The sequence below is a fragment of the Ceratotherium simum genome, chromosome 29 (genome assembly GCF_057802395.1).
Source record: "Ceratotherium simum simum isolate JZ-2026a chromosome 29, ASM5780239v1, whole genome shotgun sequence".
Taxonomy (NCBI): domain Eukaryota; kingdom Metazoa; phylum Chordata; class Mammalia; order Perissodactyla; family Rhinocerotidae; genus Ceratotherium; species Ceratotherium simum.
In genome coordinates, this window is record NC_141928.1 from 1,180,332 (window position 1) to 1,192,028 (window position 11,697).

At 69.4% G+C, this 11,697-nt stretch overlaps 2 protein-coding genes across 2 annotated transcripts; both read right to left on the reverse strand.

Moving 5' to 3' along the window:
• Positions 1–883: 883 nt before the first annotated feature.
• Positions 884–2,543, reverse strand: PHPT1 (phosphohistidine phosphatase 1). Its single transcript, XM_004423665.3, has 3 exons — positions 2,338–2,543; positions 1,704–1,828; positions 884–1,143 (listed from the first exon to the last, which is right to left on the reverse strand). The coding sequence occupies exons 1-3, from the start codon at positions 2,495–2,497 to the stop codon at positions 1,051–1,053; spliced, it is 378 nt and encodes a 125-aa protein (XP_004423722.1). The 5' UTR covers positions 2,498–2,543; the 3' UTR covers positions 884–1,050.
• A 1,262-nt stretch (positions 2,544–3,805) lies between these two features.
• Positions 3,806–11,649, reverse strand: AJM1 (apical junction component 1 homolog). Its single transcript, XM_087418758.1, is given in 4 exon segments — positions 3,806–7,872; positions 7,875–8,249; positions 8,325–8,408; positions 10,144–11,649. Coding segments are annotated over 2 exon segments (2,922 nt in total). The 5' UTR covers positions 8,191–8,249; positions 8,325–8,408; positions 10,144–11,649; the 3' UTR covers positions 3,806–5,266.
• Positions 11,650–11,697: the final 48 nt, after the last annotated feature.

Here is an 11,697-nt window from a genome sequence, read left to right on the forward strand (position 1 = left end):
CAGATGAGCCTGGGGCCTCTGGTTCTCCCCACACAGACCCCCAGTGGAGGGTACAGAACAGGCTCTGCCTGCAGTTTACGACTGTGGGACCTCGGGAGCCTGTCTCACCGAGCCTGTTTCTCATCTGTAAATGGCGGTCATGATAGCACCTGCCTGGAGAGGCCACCGTGACGCCCCAGCAAGCTCACAGGAGACGCACACAACAAGATGGCAGCTGCGACGAGGGGCACCCACGCTCATGGCGAGCCACGGGGATAGCCGTACCTCAGCTGCGCCTGGCTCTGCCCTCCCCCCATGCCACTTGCACTCCCCACAGCCCACCCCCGCACAGCCCTGCACCGAGAAGAGGGGAGGAGCGTCCTGGGAGAGGGGCTCCCAGCTCCGAGTCTGAGGCCCTGCCTGTTCAGTTTGAGTGGGAGCAGGTGGCTGCAGGGCAAGGGCCACGGGACCTGATCTTGGAAGCAGAGAGTGGTGGGCCACTTCACGTGTGACCTCAGCTGGCAGATCACTTGGGGACACTGATGTCAGCTGACCTGCCTCACACACTGGGATGGCACCCCTGCCTGAGCCAGCCCAGTGGACCAGGTGCTAGCTCCTTGTGCAAGGGCTTGTTGGGCCTCCTCCCAGATGTCCTTGGGGACAGCAGCCGTGTGGAGGAGCAATCAGGCCATAAACCAGGCAGCAGCTCAGGGGCCCCGATCAGACCCCACAGGGCTGAGTGTGCACTGCCACTCCCTTGGCCTCCTGGGTGAGGGGCAGCCAGGAGGGGACCCACTGCCCCCAGGGCTTCCTCTGCCTCTCTGCTACCCACCCGCTCTAGTCAGGGGTCCGGAGGAGTGACTAGGGGCAGAGAAGCCAAGACACACAGCATCTAGAGACCAGCAGGAGTGACAACGCTTTTAATTTCCATGGGTGAGGTCAACCCAGGCGCTGGGCCAGGCTGATGTCCGTCTCTGAGGCCCAGCCAGGGTGGCACAGTGCCAGGGAGTGCAGCCCAGCTCCTTGGGACGGGGCCTCGAGGGCAGAGTTCTGAGTGGGCTCAGGAGGGTCTCAGTAACCATCGTCCGCCCAGGTGACCTCGTAGTCAGGGTACCTGGCTTTGATCTTCTCGGTGGAGACGGAGTGCTGGGCGCGACCGTAACCCTAAAGAGAGAAGGCAGCTCTTACAGCCCTGCCCTGGCTCTGGGTGTCCCGTCAGCACTGACACCCAGGAGCCAGCTCCAGGAGGGGCCCCAGGGTGGAGCCGAACACTGTCACCCCTGACCCCCCAGGGAGTTCTTCTGGGGAAATGGGGCTCCCAAGGTGAGCAGACCTTGACAGTGGGCCTGCTAGCCCGAGGCCCAGGCTATTCCAGGTGCCAAGAAAGGCTGCGTAAGTGCCCCTGTGTATCCACTGGCAACTTGGTGAAGGTAGAGTGAGGGGCCTCTGAGTGTCACCCCAGTGCTGACTGCCTCAGAGAGCCGGAGGACAGCCACAGCCCAGCCAGGCCTCTTGGGGTGGAAACATGCCTTGTGGAGAATGGGGGAGCTACAGGCCCTGGAGCCAGGGTTCTACAGCTGAGATGGGTCAGGGGACCCCGGCACCCTGGGTCTCCATGTGGGGCAGTGGATGCTTTTGAAAGCGGGTCAGGCAGCTCGCAGGGTGCGTCTCTCACAGCCAGAACCGGGGCCCTTGGCCGCTCAGGCCCAGGGCTGCAGGCTCACCATGGAGTAGCCGTACACGTGGATCTTCTTGTCCTGGCTCTGGTGGGAGATGCGCCCGCCTCCCAAGCACTCGCAGCCATAGCCCTTCTTCTGCATCTCGCCCGATACCTTGTCGAAGATGTCGGCTGGGATGGGGAAGGTGGCTCAGCACAGTGGTCCTCGGAGGGCCAGAGCGTCTGAAGCCCCAGCTCTGAGCAGCTCCTTCACCAGGAGAGGAGCCGCTCCAGGCTGGGACCCGATGATAAGGGAGGAGGGGGCGGCCGGGGCGCTGGGACTACGAGACAGGGGTTAGGTCCTGGCAGCCCCTTGCCCTCCAGGACCCTGAGTTTTCTGGGTCAGCCCAAGACTAGACCTGGTACAGGGTCACCTCCTGCTATGCCCCCTCAGCCCCGCCCACAGATGCCGGCAGCCCCGCCCCGGGCCCTCAGCCCTGCCCACAGCTGTGGCCGGCCCCGCCCACAGACGCCGGCGGCCCCGCCCCGGGCCCTCAGCCCCGCCCACAGGTGCCGGCAGCCCCGCCCCGGGCCCTCAGCCCTGCCCACAGCTGTGGCCGGCCCCGCCCACAGACGCCGGCGGCCCCGCCCCGGGCCCTCAGCCCCGCCCACAGGTGCCGGCGGCCCCGCCCCGTTCTCACCGTGGTACTCGGCCCACTTGTAGCCGCGCACGATCTCTTTGCTCTCCCCGGCCGGGGCCCCGGAGGGCGGCGCCGCACGGACTCGAATCAGCACGTACTTGAAGACGCCTTCGGAGTCGATGTCCACATCGGGGATCTGGGCGAGGCCCGCCTCCGCCATGTTGCCGGAGCACGCCCGCCCCTGCAGCCCGCGGCCCTTCCCCCACGCGACCCGGGCTGCGTCGACAGTGCGGAGGGCGGGCTCTGAGGTCCGTGACCAGTCCCGCGGGGCCATGCTGCCCGGGCCCGGAGCCGCAGCCAATCGTGCTGCCGACTCGCAGCACCGGCGGGCCAATCGCTATCCAGCTCCTTGCTGTCCTCACTCCGCGCCGGTCCCACTTAAAGGGGAACGTGGAACCGGGAGTGGGTGGTGATTAAATCCAGCGGACGGAAAAGCTCCTGTCCAGCGGGGTCGGGGCAGGTGCCTTTGGAAAGGATTAGGCGGCCCGTGGGACGCGCGCCGGCTCTGATCCCTCCCCTACCGTGACCGAAGGTCCCCTTCCCCACCCCCCCCGCCTCCCCACGGTGTCCGAGGGTCTCCCTCCCTGTCCCCTACGATGTCCGAGGGGCTCCCTCCACGTGCCCCAACCGTGTCCGACGGTCTCCCCGCCGCGTCCCTCCACCGTGTCCGAGGGTCTCCCTCCCCGTCTCCCACCGTGTGCGAGCGTCTCACCCCGCGTCCCTCCACCGTGTCCGAGCGTCTCCCTCCCCGTCCCCCACCGTGTCCGAGCGTCTCCCCCCCGCGTCCCTCCACCGTGTCCGAGGGTCTCCCTCCCCCCGTCCCCCCACCGTGTCCGAGGGTCTTCCTCCCCGTCCCCCCCCGTGTCCCACTCCCCCACAAAATGAGGCAGCAATGGCTACATTCGAGTTGTTTTACTTGTTCAAAAGCGCTCGCCCTCTGGAAATAATCCCGGTCCTGGTCGTTCCTGGCCGGCCAGCAGGCCAGCAGGCCAGCAGGCCCTCAGGCGTGGGGCCGAAGGCGGAGGCCCCGGAGCAAAGGGCGCGGCAGCCGGACTTGCGAGGCCACAGGGGCGGGTGGGACAAGCGGGGCGCATGGCAGATGTAAACACGCGGGGCGAAGGCGGGCGCGCAGGCGTGTGGGGAGGGAGCAACGGGGCGGGGCACGGGCGGCGACGAGCGCCAGGAACGAAGCTGTGGGGCGCGCTGGGGGCTCCAGGAGGGCTTTTGCGGGCGCCCGGTCTCGCCCCTTCTCCCGGTCACTCGCCCTCCATGGGGCCCGGGCCGGGGCCAGGGTGCACCTCAGGGGAGGTCGGGGGTCAAGGGCTACCGGATTGTGCGCTCCCGAGGGCAGGAGCCCGGCCGCCAGCACAGGGCACGGCCAGAGAGCGCCCGCGGGGGCGTTTGTGCAGTCGCCCCACACCCCCCGGTGGCCAACTAGTTCGCTCCCGCACCCGCTCCCACCCTCGCTTTTCCCCGCCCGGCTCCCAACTGGGAACGCCCCTCTGCTGTCCTCCCTGTGCCAGCCGGTAGGAGCCCTTCCTGAACCGGATCCTGCCGTTCGCACCACCGTTCTGCCCTGGCACCCGCATAAGGCCATCCTGTCTGGTGTGGGCAGGTACCCTGACTCACGCCCTGCCAGGTCTCAGCTCTGGGCCGGCGCCAGGGCAGCGCTGCCACCCACACCTCTGCTGCCCCCGCCCGATTCCTCCTCCCCTTTAGAGTTTCTTGCGCCTTGGCTGAAGATCTCCGAGTACCTTTCCACGGCTGCTTATCCCAACCCCTCTTGTAGGGCCCAGGCCAGGGCGTCGGAGGGGAGGGGACAGCAGGGCGGGCAGCATCGTCCACGTGCGGGTCCGGCTGTGCCCTCTCCAGCGGGGGCTGGGGCCAGCGAAAACGCACTGCGCAGGGCCCCCGCCGGCCCTGCCCACGAGAGCAGGACGCACTTGGCCCGCAGACACACCGAGGCTAGTCAAGTGTCCCCCAGAGAGGAAAGGCGTCCAGGGAGGAGGCACTACAGACCACAGGAGGCTGGTGGAGGGCGTGTTTGAAGGGACGGGACTAGGCTTTGGTGAACTCGGGCTCCTGGACCCGGGCGAACCAGGGTTGGGGAGGTTCCAGGGAGGCCCTGCGACGACAGCGGACGGACGGGCCGGATTTGCGCGATGAGGTCTGCAGTAGTGACCCCTCCGCGTGAAGGCAGGATCGGGCAGTCCTCAGGCCCACCTGACCTCCCAGCCGGGAGCACCAAGCGGCCAAGGACCCGCCTCTGGGGAGGCCGGAGAGCGAGCTGGGCGAGTGAGAGAGTCGGCGAGACCGGTCGGGGGGAGTTGCAGGAAGAGGGTAGGGAAAGGCGGGGCATATGGACAACGCCGTGGCGCGGGACGTGGGAGGAGCTTGCTGCCAGCAGGGCGGGGACTGGGGAAATTGGAGGCGGGGCTTCGGGTAGGCCAGGGCGGGGCTCAGGGTGGGCCCTGGGTCGACTGGGCAGGGTCTGAGCGGGCTGGGCAGAGCCTCAGTGGGCTGGGCAGAGGCCGGGGGTGGGCCCTGGGTGGACTGGGCGGGCCGTGAGTGGGCTGGGCGGGGTCTGAGAGGGCTGGGCAGAACCTGAGTGGACAGACTGAGTCCTGAATAGACTGGGCGGAGCCTGAGTGGGCTGGGCGGGGTCTGAGCGGGCTGAACAGAGCCTGAGTGGACGGAGCTGGGTCCGCAGACTGGGCGGGCCCTGAGTGGGTTGGGCGGACCTCGGGGGTGGGCCCTGAGTGGACGGGGCGGGGCCTGAGCAGAGCCTGTGCGGGCTGGGGGGAGCTCCGGGGTGGGCCCCGGGTGGATTTGGCGGGGTCTGAGTGGGCAGGTGGAGCTCGCGAGTGGGCCCTGTGTGGACTGGGCGGGCCCTGAGCGGGCTGGGCGGAGCCCAGGCGCGCCCCCTCAGCTACATGATGTCGTCCAGTAGGTTGGCGCTGGCCACCCAGTCGAGCGCGCGCGGCTCAGAGGCGGCCATGATCATGCACATGAAGGGCCGGCCGGTGCGCCGGTCCGTGGGGTAGATGGTGGTGGGCGTGAAGCGCCGGTTGGCCTCGACGAACTCGCAGAGCTGCTCGTAGACGCGCGGGAACTCGTGGCGCAGGAAGACACCGCGCAGCCGCAGCTCGCGCTGGATGTGGATGAAGGCCACCTCCCGCGCGCGCCGGCCCGCCTCGCCGTCCTGGTCCAGGCCCGCTGTGCCCGGCGGCGGCGTCAGGATCAACGTCTCCATGTCCGGCTCGCGGCCCCGCGCTGGGGGTGGCCGCGCCGGGCTGCCAGCCGCCAGCGCCACTTTGGCGAACTTGCGCACCGTGGGCCCTGGGCTGCGCGGCGCGGGCGCGGGCCGGGCGGGGGCGCCAGGGGGCGCGGCGCCGGGGCCCACGGCCACCGACACGCTGAGCAGGAAGCACTCGGCCGGCTCGTAGAGGCGCCCGGCGGCCGCCAGCTCGCGCGCGTAGCTGCCCAGGGACGCCGCGTGCGTGGCCAGCTCTCGCAGCGACAGGTAGGTGGGCGACAGCAGCAGCCCCTCGAGGCCGAAGCGCAGGAAGTTGTCTGCCGAGCCGGGGCTCGGGAAGCCCAAGAACAGCACGCCGCGGCCCCGGGACAAGAAGCCGACACGCGCAATGCGCGAGAAGGCACGGTGCACCGGGCCGCAGTCGCGGCAGAACTGCAGCACGTGGCGGCACACGCTGCCCACGCGGCCGTACACGCAGCGCGCCTTGTGCGCGTCCCAGTCCTCGCGGCGGCACAGGCGCGAGCAGTAGTAGGTGTAGCAGCTGTGGCAGGACTTGAAATAGAGGCAGGCGTTGAACATGGTCTCTGTGCGCCGGCAGCGCGCGTTGGAGCACGTCATCAGGTCGTCCTCGTCGGCGCTGGGCTCCGGGGACCCGTCGGCCGCCTGCCCCGGGCCCGCGGGCTCCTCGGCGCTGCCGGCCGACGCGGGGGGCGAGCGCGGCGCCAGCGCGGGGGCCCCCGGGCCTGGGGGCCGCGAGTCCAGCAGGCGGCGCAGCTGGCGGCCCAGGCCGTCGGCCGCGGGCTCGGGGGCTTGGCCTGCTGGGGGCCGCGAGTCGATGACCAGGTCGGTGATGAGCTCGTCCAGCTGCTCGAGGCTGCGCTGGCGGCCAGAGGTTGGGCCGTCGGGGACTGCGGGCGGAGGCGGCCGCGGGCGGCCCTCGGGCCGTTCCCAGCCCCTGGTGGCCGGGCGCTCGGCGGCGCGCAGGTCGTTGTCGGTGATGGTGATTTCGGGCGTGACATACCAGTTGCGGCCCGGGCCCTCGCCCGCGCGGCCCTTCTCGGACAGCGACGTCTCAGACAGCGACAGCGCCGCGTAGCGTCTGGGCGAGGTGGATAGGTTGACGACCACGGGCGGGCGCCGGCCTTCGGGGGATGCAACCCTCGGCTCCGGCGCCTCGCGCCCCAGCAGGTTTTCATAGCTGCGGCCGCGGCCCAGGGGGTCCTCGCGGCGCGGCCCGGGCGCCAGAATGTTGTCCCAGGAGCGCGAATAGTGGCGGCTGTCGGTGGCCAACCGGGGCGGGCTGGTGCTGGTGCCACCGTGCCACGAGGCGAGCAGCGGGCCGGGGTCCGGGGGAGGCGCCACCTGCAGGGTGCGGTAAGGCCGCGGGCCCCAGTCGCCCCAGGCCAGGCTGCCGCGTGGGTGTGGGTAAGTCCGCGCCAGGGCGTCGCGGTCGCGGTACCGTCCGAAGTCCTCTGTGTAAAAGAGGCGGGCGGCGGGGTGGGCTCGGAGTTCCTCGGGGCCATAGCGGGGGCCGCAGGGCGGGATGTAGGCTCTGGGGGCCTCCCCGTAGTAGGAACGGGAGGGCGGGTCCTGGACCGGGAAGGTGCGCATTTCCCCAGCATAGTAGCCGCTCCCGCGCCGTGGACTGGGCCCAGAGGGCTCCTCGGACGGGAAAGGCCTGGGGTAGAAGCTGTCGAAGGGAGGGCCCGGGCTGGCCGTGAAGCCGCCGGGGTGGCCCTCGGGCTCCTCAGTGTAGAAGAACTGGGTGGGGCCCGGCGGGGTGGTGAAGGGCAGACTTCGGCGCTCTGCGTAGTCCCGGGGCCCAGGTAGGGGCCCGTCGCAGTACAGTGCCCGGGGGTCCGCGCAGTACGAGTCAGCGGGGGTGGGCGTGCGCGACATCGCCACGTGGCGAGGCCCGGGCACGGTGAGGCCGTGGAGCTGCGGGGCGGCGCGGGCCCAGGGCGCGGTCTCGGCGGGCCCGCAGGGCCGCGAACCCCGAGCAGCATGCTGCAGCACCACATCGTCGGGCTTGATGTCCAGGCGGCAGCGGACGTGGGGGGCGGGCCCGGAGGGCGGTTCGGGCGGCGCGCAGCGGCCGGCGGCGGCGCACAGGGGCGCAATGCGACCCGGCCCGCCCCGCTGCGGCTGCAGCTTGATGGGGTGCAGCTCGTTGGCGAGCGCGCGCAGCGCGGGATACGCAGGTTCCCGGCGCGGCGACGCTTCGGCCCGCGCGGCCCGCTGGGGCTCCCGGCCTCTGCGCGGCAGCACGGGCGGCGACGCGGCGCGGCCGCCAGGCCCGGGCGCGCGGGCGCGCTCTTGGAGCGGGCGCGGCGTCGGGGCTCGCCGTCGCGGGGCCGGGAGCGCGGCGCGGCGGGCTCTGGGGGCGGCGGCTCCGGGTGGGCCTCCATGGCCGTCCCGTCCAGCGCCTCCAGGAAGTCGAAGCTGCGGCAGTGGCGCTTGTTGAAAGGCGCAGGCGCAGCAGGCCGGGCCATGGAGCGCTCACATGGCGGGCGCCTCGACGCGGGCCCCGGGGCCGCCACCTTGATGTCCTGGTACACGGTCGACACCAGCAGGTCCGGCGGGTCCGTGCGGGTCATCTTAAAAAAGGTCCCCGGGCTGGTGGCTGCCGCTCACTCGGCCTCGCGGGGCTTTCGCCCTGGGAGGAGATGCAGGTCAGGGTGGCTCCTGCGCAGCCTGGGCTCCACTACCCCCCTGCGCTGGCCCGGCTTACCTGGGGCACAGTGGGCAGAGCAGCCCTGGCTGCGGGCCTTGGCCCAGGCCGCAGGCACTTGCTCCATGCTGGCGTCAGGAGCACCTGCAGGAAGAACCCAGCTGTTCAGCCACTCAGGTCCTGCCCCTGCCCCAGACCATCCTTTCTGGGCCACTCTCTGCAGGGATGGGCCAGGTCAGCCAGAAAGGTGATGCCATTGCTGTGGTTCCAGAGCTGCTGCCCCCAGGCCGATGTTCCTGAGCCTCCCCTGCCCCCACTAGTGACTGCTGGCCAGAATTGGGTAGACTTCCCTTTCCTGGGACAGGCCACCCGCAGGGTAGGAAGAATGGGGGTGTGGTCCCGGGACCACCTCCTGGTGTCCACAGGTGGAATGACCACATGCTCATTGGAGCCCTATTTACAGACTTTGTAAGCGTTGGCTCCACAAAACCTGTGGACTGAAGCCCCCTTCTAGTGCCCAGTGCAGAGTGAGGCGTTGATGGCGCCCTCTGAGGGTGAGTCCCTGGGACCTAGCCTTGACTCACTCTGCACCACGTCACGGAGCCTCCTGCCCCACCTGCTGACCAGGCTGGGCATGGAACCCTCCCCCAGCACTACAAAGGCTGCTGCACTCAGGACAGTTCTCTGTGCCAAGCTCCAGTCCTCTGGTCCCTTCAGGTCCAGGCGTGGCCCCTAGGCTGATGACTGGCCTGCCCCACCCTCGACTTTTCCTGTGGCCCAGACCAGAATAATGCCCTCAAAGAGCTTATCTGGGCCCTAAAGCTCTTTTCTTTGCAGAAACCTCCTCTGAGCACCCCTATTATGGGGCGGCTGAAACCCACCAAGCTCACTAGGGTTGTCATGACAAGGCTCAGAGCTACCCCCTCCCCCAGCTTTGCAGCGTGTGCATGGCAGCCCGGAAACCAGGCCCTGGCTGCAGGACCACGTGGGGGCGTGTGAGCCAGGAGCTCATGGCTGCCCCTCTCCCCTTGAGCAGCAGCGCACGGGGCCAGGAGGCCACCAGCGAGGGAGGTAGGGCTGTGGGCGGGCAGAGTCTCCCCCACTGCTTCTCAGGAGAGAGCCGTCCCCACAGTGGCTCCTGAAGGCTCCATGGAAACCTGAGGTTCCACGGCCCCCGCGATGCAGCTGGGTTGGGGTCCACTCCTCTGCACCAGGCTCATGTTGAGAGTTGGGCCACCGGCCCCTCTGTGGTGCTCAGGGCCTGGACGGGCTGGCCAGGGGCTCAGACGGTGCTGACAGGGCCCCCATCTCTGTACACAGTCTGGGGCGGGCATGCTTCAGGGTGAGCTAGGGAAAGCAGGGGGCTGGGTCCTCACCTGGCAGGACCTCTGGTCGGGTCGACCCTCTGTGTCCCAGGTGTGCAAGGGGCTTCCTGCCAGCGGGCCTGCTCTTCTGGTTCAGGGCCACCAAGGCCCAGTGCCTGTCCCCATCCCAGCCTCACGCCCACCCCAACTCTGTCTCTGGTTCTCAGGACCATCCCCCTCCCACCCCCTTCCATCCTAAGCTCAAGGCCGGGCTGGAATTGGGGCCGGATGACAGGGTGTGGGCTCCGCCCCGGGGAGATGACAGCCTGGCCTTGCAGCTGCGCGGGTGAGGAGCTGGGTTGGGTGACACCCCTCCCCGTGAGGATGGGGGTGGCCAGCCCCGCTGGGGTACTAGGCCTAGCCAGCCCCGCAGGCGGCCCTCCCAGCTTCGCAGCCCTGCACCTGGCCTCAGCCCAGAGTGGGGACCCCTGTGTCGCCCCGGGGGCGGGACCCCCATTCTTGCAGGCGCCCCACCCCCGACAGGGCGTGAGGGGCAGCAGCCCCCGACCCCTTACCTGGGCGCTGCTCCTGGGCGAGCCTGGTGGGCTGTGCAGGCCCACCCTGCTCCGCCAGCCCCGGCTCCGCTGTGTCCCCGGCACCGGCAGAAGCTTCGAGGCACCGGCGCCGGCGCCGAGGCTGCCTGGCTGCTCAGTGCTGCCCCTGATGGCGGCCGGCGGGGATGCACTTAAAGGGGCCGCGCTGTGGGCCTGGGACCTGCGTGGCCTGCCAGCTTCGCTTTGGGGCTGTGGAAGGCGCAGGGTGATGAGCTGGCGGGCACCCCCAGGATTCAGGCCTGGGATCTGACCAGGGGACCGACTCCCAGGGAGCAGCCTGCTGGTCCTGCCAGCCCCCACCTCCAGAACACCTGCCTAGGGCAGCTGGTGGCCTGGCAGGGCCTTGGAAGAGCCCCAAGCCCTGGCCAGGCTGTGGAGCGCTCCCGGAATTCACGCCTCGGGTTGGGCCCAGGCTGGGGCAGATGGGCTGTGCCCCGCCCTGTGGGCCTCTGCGTTGTGGTGTTGAAGGCGCCAAGCTCTCTGCAGGTACCTGGGGCCAGATGGCCCTTACACCCACAGCCTCCAGTCCCCAGGATGCCCAGCCTCTCCCGGGCGAGGGCATGCTCCTGTGCTCCCTGTGTCCAGGCAGGTAGGGGCTGTCACTGCTCTGGGTAGGTCTGCATATGGCCCACTCATAAACACATGGTGACATCCTCCCTCCAGCCCCGCCAGCCCCCTCCCCAAGATGACGCTGAGCCAGGGAACATTTCAGCTCAGCAGAGAGGTGGCTCACAGGTGCCCTTGGCTCCATAGGGCAGGACCTGCCCCATTGTGGGTCTGTTAGCTGCAGGGCCCAGGGCAAGTTCATTTCATGTCGGCCTGATCCCTACGTTAGTGGGCCCCACAACCACAGTGGGGCTCACAGGCTGTGGGCTAAAGGGAGTTGCTCAGGTGTCAGCTTGGTGCCTGGGCCCCAGCGTCTGCCCAGTGACTGCTGTCCCCCTGCCTGCAGTGTTCGGAACTCTAGGCACAGGAACTGGGGAAGGGGAGGGGGTCCCACCCTCACCCTACTGTGCCTGTTGGCCTGCCTGCCCCTGGAGGGAGGGGCAGCTCCAACATTCTCCAAGCGGTTCTCATGGCAACTGCGGGGTGGAGGGCGGGGGCTGGCTGCTGCTGGCAGCTGGAGAAGGGAGGGCTGAAGGCTAGTGTTGGGAAGGAGCAGGGAGGCAGTTAGGACAGGACCCAGCCTGCCCTCTGAGGGCTGGGGGCCCCCAGGTGTTCTTGGGTGCAGCTGCCCAGCTCTAGCCTAGGTGGGCTGGGACAGGCACACAGGACGGTGGCTATGCTGGCCCAGCTGGCACAGCACATGGCACGCGTAGGGCCCGGCCTGCTGGGAAGTCCTCTGATACCACCGCAGGCCAGGTGGTGCTGGAAAACCTCCTACCCCAGAGGGCAGCCGCTCCTCTAGGGAAAAGAGCTCTTTGGCCCAAAGGCAGGGAGCTCAGGACCTTCCCACCAACCCATGCTGCTGGGGGACAAAGGGGGCAGCCGGTGGACACGCCCCACCTCGGCTGC